This window comes from Trematomus bernacchii, unplaced genomic scaffold, assembly GCF_902827165.1.
Source record: "Trematomus bernacchii unplaced genomic scaffold, fTreBer1.1, whole genome shotgun sequence".
NCBI lineage: Eukaryota > Metazoa > Chordata > Actinopteri > Perciformes > Nototheniidae > Trematomus > Trematomus bernacchii.
Genome location: NW_022987851.1, coordinates 908,614 through 914,541, shown reverse-complemented (window position 1 = coordinate 914,541; position 5,928 = coordinate 908,614). Strand labels below are relative to the sequence as shown.

At 40.3% G+C, this 5,928-nt stretch overlaps 1 protein-coding gene across 1 annotated transcript; it reads right to left on the bottom strand.

The window, feature by feature from the left end:
* Positions 1 to 673: 673 nt before the first annotated feature.
* LOC117468875 (dehydrogenase/reductase SDR family member 13-like) lies at positions 674 to 5,314 on the bottom strand. The gene is made up of 5 exons (XM_034113232.1): positions 5,120 to 5,314; positions 2,626 to 2,744; positions 2,208 to 2,331; positions 1,775 to 2,101; positions 674 to 1,343 (listed from the first exon to the last, which is right to left on the bottom strand). Exons 1-5 carry the CDS (start codon positions 5,244 to 5,246, stop codon positions 1,084 to 1,086), a joined length of 957 nt encoding a protein of 318 aa, XP_033969123.1. The 5' UTR covers positions 5,247 to 5,314; the 3' UTR covers positions 674 to 1,083.
* Positions 5,315 to 5,928: the final 614 nt, after the last annotated feature.

Below are 5,928 nucleotides of genomic sequence, written 5' to 3'. Positions count from 1 at the left end.
GACAGATTTGTGTCCCTAATGATGCTGTGATTCATAACACACTCACAGGCTTACACTCATACAGTAAGCACATGTGGGATGCATTGTGTGCCGTTATTTATGAAGACAACACTGCAAACCTAAAGATTACCCTAACCCTAACCCTAGAGACAATGCTGGACATATCAAAGCTTTATGACCCAGCTGTTGGAGAGATTGATTTTGTACTACTTGTATTCATAAACATCCAGGCATTTCATATACTTCTCATATCTTCCTTATGTTTTTGGTTATGGCACACTTGTAAAAGTCAAGCCAGATGGAATAAACAAAGACAAAATAGAGAGATTTGGGTATGCACACAAATAAAGTCCACTTCTTTGCTGGATATATGATGATTTATTAAAACTCCTGAAACAAAAGTTTATAACACTAATTAGTTATGTAAGGAACAATAAATGATCAGAAGTAATAAATAAGGTATGATTATGTGCTTCAGTTATGTGTGGGTGGGGTTCATTTACTACAGGCCTGTCTGTAATCTGATGATTTGTCTTACATTGATACATTATGATTGATGTTTGAAACACACCTTATCTCATCAATCTTTCATGTAAAAAAAACAGTATATGGTATGAGCCAGGAATGTGTTCATGTAGGAAACCATTGCTTGCAAGAATTAAATGCTTGTAAGTAAACCATCTCATGCAGTCCCATTTTTATTTACATTGGGCATCAATAACTTTAATACATTTAAATGAAAAAAAAGGGATTTATTGCATTTTAACAAGCTGTTGCAGAAGCATTTATAACCTTATCTGTGAGTACACATCGTATGATTACAGTATGCGAACAAATCCAAAGAATGAAAACACAGTGCTGTAAAAACTGCTGAGTCATGGTGACTCCAAGATAGTCAGACTGGTTCTCTTTGTCATTAAGCCAATGGCATGGAAGGGCTTGACCAACCTTTACCTTACATTACTTGACTAATCTCACACGCAAGGCGCAAGCTAACCTTTTCCCTGTATGTGTCACCATTTCATTATTAATGTTTAAGAGAAACAATGCCAACCCAACATCAGGCATTAGATGGAAAGCTTTTTATGCGAGTCCACACAGTCTCTCACTGAGCTCCCACAGCTTCTTTGCTGCAGCGTCATCCTTTGCTTTAGCGTACAATTCTCTCACGGTGCAGTTGGAGAAGTAACGTCCGTTGAGCGGTTCAATCCCCTCTTGGAGGGCACAGTGCAGGGTGGTCTGGGATCCCTGGACGGTGTTTTTCCAGAAGAACGCAGTCATTGGCTTCAGGAGCATTTGCAGTACTGAGCTAGTGTTCCTTGCCAGCTCAGAGTTGATAGCTCCTGCGCAGAAAGAAAAAAAATGATGCAGAGTTTTAGCAACTTTTGTAAAAATGTCAGGTTTTTTGCTGTTCTGAGTTTTTATCTTCATTGCATATTGCACTTATTATTAGTTGCTTTGGCATATAAATATTGTATATTTATCCACAATATAATTGCAACAAATATTTTCTTTCCAGTATCCTGCACCTAAAAACAGGATCACCAAAGTCATTAGGATGTATCCTCCGGGGACCATGAAGTGCTGGTCCACATTTCATGGCAATATCAATATTTCCTTAGATATTTCAGACTGAACAATACTAGTGGGCGAATTGGCCTACATTGCTATCCCTATAACCTTACCACAAAGCACCTCATTGTTCCTCCTTTTATGGAACCAGTGTACTATAATCCCCTTTTCTTTGCATGTGTTTAATGCTCTGGCTACTGACCTGGGTGGAGGCTGTAGCAGGTGGCCTTGGTTCCCTTAAGTCTTTTGGCCAGCTCGTGGGTGAAGAGGACGTTGCACAGCTTGCTGTCGCAGTAGAACTGGAAAACCTCCATGGATGAGGTCCCAATTCCCAGAGCTTTGTGGGTGTTCAGGCAATCAAAATTAATTTTTCCAAAGTTGTGTCCCATAGACGACACGCTGACCACCCTGCTGGGTCCACACTCCTTCAGCCGGTCAAGCAACAGGTTGGTTAACAGGAAGTGACCAATGTGGTTGACGCCAAACATCATCCCCAGTCCGTCCTCTGTTCGACCCTGTACGAAAATACCTGAAACAAAAACATTGATTATACATGGGAATGATTTATTCTGAATTAATCTTTTACATTTTTGAAAATGTTTCCTGATGTTGTTCAGGTTTAGGATCAATCTAACCTGCATTGTTGATGAGGATGTCCAGTCTAGGTTCAGACTTCAGGAAGTTTTCAGCAAAGCTGCGGACAGACTTCAGACTCCCCAGATCCAACGGCATGAACACCACCTGGTTACTGCCACTCTCCTGGGAGATATTGCAGTTAAATATAAAATGAAGATGCACTGTGAAAGTGTGGAAGACGCTGTCCTCTGTGTAGCATGGCTATAGCATTCACAGTCTTTCATGAACCGTGGACCAGTGTACAAATGTAGATGTATTGTAACAAATATAAGTCTTTAAAAAACATTTAACATCATGATTAAAAGCAACAATAAGCTTCTGCATGTCATGTGATACCTACGCGCTCGTCAACAACATATTTAAAACAAAGTATCTCCTCTGAGAAGAAGAAACAGAGCATGATTCAGTTCTGCTCACCCTCTTGACCTCCTCAAGAGCAGCCTGTCCTCTCTGCACACTGCGACAGGCCAGAATCACTCTGGCTCCTCTTTTTGCCAGATCTATGGCAGTAGACTTCCCAATGCCTGTGTTGCTGCCTGGAGATGAAAAGTGAGAGAAACGAGTCATACAAGTTTTATTGGTCTAATTCTAACATGAACGGAATCTATATCGACATATACTCTATGTTAAATCATGGTGCTTGGATGATGGAGTTTGTTCTCATGATAAAAGTTATGTTCATTTCTTCTTCTTCTGTCAATCATATCCTATGAAGATGGACATCTGATCAGCCTTTCCTGGACGAAACCCCCAGGAAGTGAGACGGCCGTCAAAGACATATTTGTCCTGACGGCCGGAAATACGTGTTATGGTGTTGTCATTGTCTACATTGTCACTGTATTGTATAATTATTTGTATTGTATAATTATTTGTTCGTTTTATTTTATTTTTTATTTATTAATTTTTTGGTTCTATTTTTTCCTTTTCCTTTTTATGTTTATTTTCATGGCTCTGTTGTTTAAGTTATATTGATAAGCATTTTTTGGTTTTGCCTGGGCGGGTATGTGTGGGTGGAGGGAGGGAGGGGGGAGTGTAGTGAGTGTACTGTGATATTACAATATAAATGAAATGGCATCGATTATTGTACACTATAATGAAATAAAAAGACTTGTAAAAAAAAAAAAGAAAAAAAATACATTTTTCGTAGTGACCAGACTAAGTACTACAACTTACTACTACAACGTGTCAGTCACGTCTTTTTGCTCATTGACTTACATTAGGAGAGAGGCGTCTGTAAAATGCGCCAAAAACAAGACAGGACGACACTCCTGTAACAGTGCTGTAATTTAGCAGATTGGAGCGAGGGCTTACGGAAGACGCAAGTAATAAAGAATCATGCACCACTGAGTAACTTTCATAGGTATGAACGGGGCCCAGCCTCCTACGCTGTATCCAGTTCTGTTTATACAACGGACTGGTTCAAGCATCCTGTGTGTATTTAAACGGTAGAATCAACAACACAGTCAAACTAGGAGATTAAAAAAGTATGTCTTGTTTTTTCTTAGTTGTCCTTTTCATCTCCATCATATGAACCCCATGTCAACAAAGCCTTTGCCAAGTGATTATCAGCTACATCCTCTCTAGGTCTTGTGAATTGATTATGAAATACCTCAAAGTGTCCTTCTTAAACTGATATTTATAGAGATATGTATTCCATATACAGCTGAGGATTGACTCCAGCTGAGGATTGACCATGTTGTAGCCCCACTGCAGTGAGCAGTCCTTGACACTACGTCTGGTGTCCAAACAGGCAGCGTCCCTTACATCTCTTAAACTGGGTGGAGAACTTGAAATACCCAGCTATCTGAAGAAGGAACGCCTCCGATTTTTTCAGTGTGTTGAAGGTGGAAAAGCACTGGATGTGTCAAGTTGTATGATTCTTTTAATAATATTTTTAATAAAGAAAATTAACTCTAAATTATCTTCGGGGTGAACCAATTCAAAGATCCTCTGTGCCTTAGGGTGATTATCAAAATGCTTGTGCAGGAAAGCTAGACTGGGGTGAGCCATGCATAAATTATTCTGAATGTGTGTGAGTTAGTTAGGGTTCGGTGCACTTCTTAAACAAATGTTTAGCCCACAAACACCAACTCAGATTAGTTTTCTCTCTCCAAAAGATGCACTCTGACAATAAGATAATTATTTTGGTATCCGGGTCACGGAGTAGGGTTTGAGAAAAGAGTGAAGCCAAGGCTGGATTATGAACTAGCCAAAGTGGCACTGCTCCAGGTTCATCATATGTATAGTTTGGAAAATGTAATCAATTGCAATTATGTTTAGTAATTTGCACACAAAAATCCCAATATCACATTCTTAGTTTACATGGGGTTGACAAGCTTATTTGTTGTAGATGCCAGTGAACACACATAGAGCACAGATAGATGGTTAAAGTGACGCTGGATGTCAGTAGGGGCCCATTGCACTTTTGCCCCAGGGACTCTTAAACGGGTTCATCCAGACCTATGTGACAAATGATTTTTTTCAGCTGCACATGTTGTACACACTGCACATAACAGTACTTGTTGTTCATTAGAAATTGATCAAATGACTGTGTGTAATGAAAAAAGTCAAATAAATGATGAATCACCAAATGTTCAAAAGATTGTTGTCAAATATAGGTTTTGAAAAAAAGCTTTTCCTGGCTGTACTGTTTTGCCCCAATCCCTAATCCCCCTTTTAGCCCTACTTTCAAATTATTTGTGTATTTTTCTTAAAGTCTTGTATTTGTGCAGTCACAATCTGACTGCAACTGAAGTTGACTGAGTTTCTCCATGCATAACTGTTGCTGTGCACACAGACAATCATTTGTTAGAAAAGTCAGTCACATGTCTTCTGCCACCCAAATAACACACAGTGCAGCGTAGCACTCTATCAAAAAACAACCCAATAAAAACAAAAACCTTTTTCTTACCGGTCACAATCACAGTTTTCCCAACCAGCCTTGCTTTACTGGTGCACTGCTTTCCCTTCACCACAATATGACGAAAAAGGTAGGCGATTCCTACAACAGCACCCACGACCAGCAGAAAGGTAGACATTGTGAAAGCCCTGCTTGCTCACATCAGACTGGCTGCACTGAGAACGTCCAAGCTAATTTGTGCATTGGGACAAGCCCAGTTATGCAAACTCTCCCACTTCCTGTTTGGCGGTGACAGTGTGCTCTCTGTTATGTAACTGCATATGAGTTTGAGCAAGTAAGGAATTTTAAGGAAAGGTCCAAGAGAAATCTAATTATACAGTTCATATTTGAGTTACAATCATGTAAACTAGCAAAAGATGTGTTGTACAATAATGTTGGGTTATATCCTAAAATAATGTCTTGCACTAGTCTACATCTACATGAATCCTCATTGACCTCCCATCCAGGATCATCTAGAAGGAAAGCAGCACCATCTGCTGTTGCAGACCTGTAGATAGACCGGTATACAAGGGCCTGATACTTTCATGGGAGCCTGCCTGCAGGCGCCAGTCTCAGGGTGTTTCTCAATCTCGAGTAAAGCTGCTCCAGAGCCACTATTTCAAGCATACTACGTCATCGAGTGCCGCCGAAGTACTGTTCCAATGTCCAGCATACTTGGAATTCTATCGAGCCCGGCGTACTTCGTTTGGAGAAATTTCGAGCCTGCACATGTGTAGACTCTGCGGTCTTAAAATCCCCACAATGCTTTGCGCACGGACCAATTTCCCCAAATCTGTGGCGGAAAATGTAAGGCGGGGCCT

Bases quoted from the DNA above. Each gene is read 5' to 3' on its own strand.
- LOC117468875 (XM_034113232.1), bottom strand. From the start codon at position 5,246: ATGTCTACCTTTCTGCTGGTCGTGGGTGCTGTTGTAGGAATCGCCTAC. The intron at 2,332-2,625 runs GTGAGCAGAACT...AATATCTCCCAG, and splicing joins CTCTTGAGGAGGTCAAGAGG to GAGAGTGGCAGTAACCAGGT. The intron at 1,344-1,774 runs GTCAGTAGCCAG...CTTTCTGCGCAG, and splicing joins CTGCTACAGCCTCCACCCAG to GAGCTATCAACTCTGAGCTG.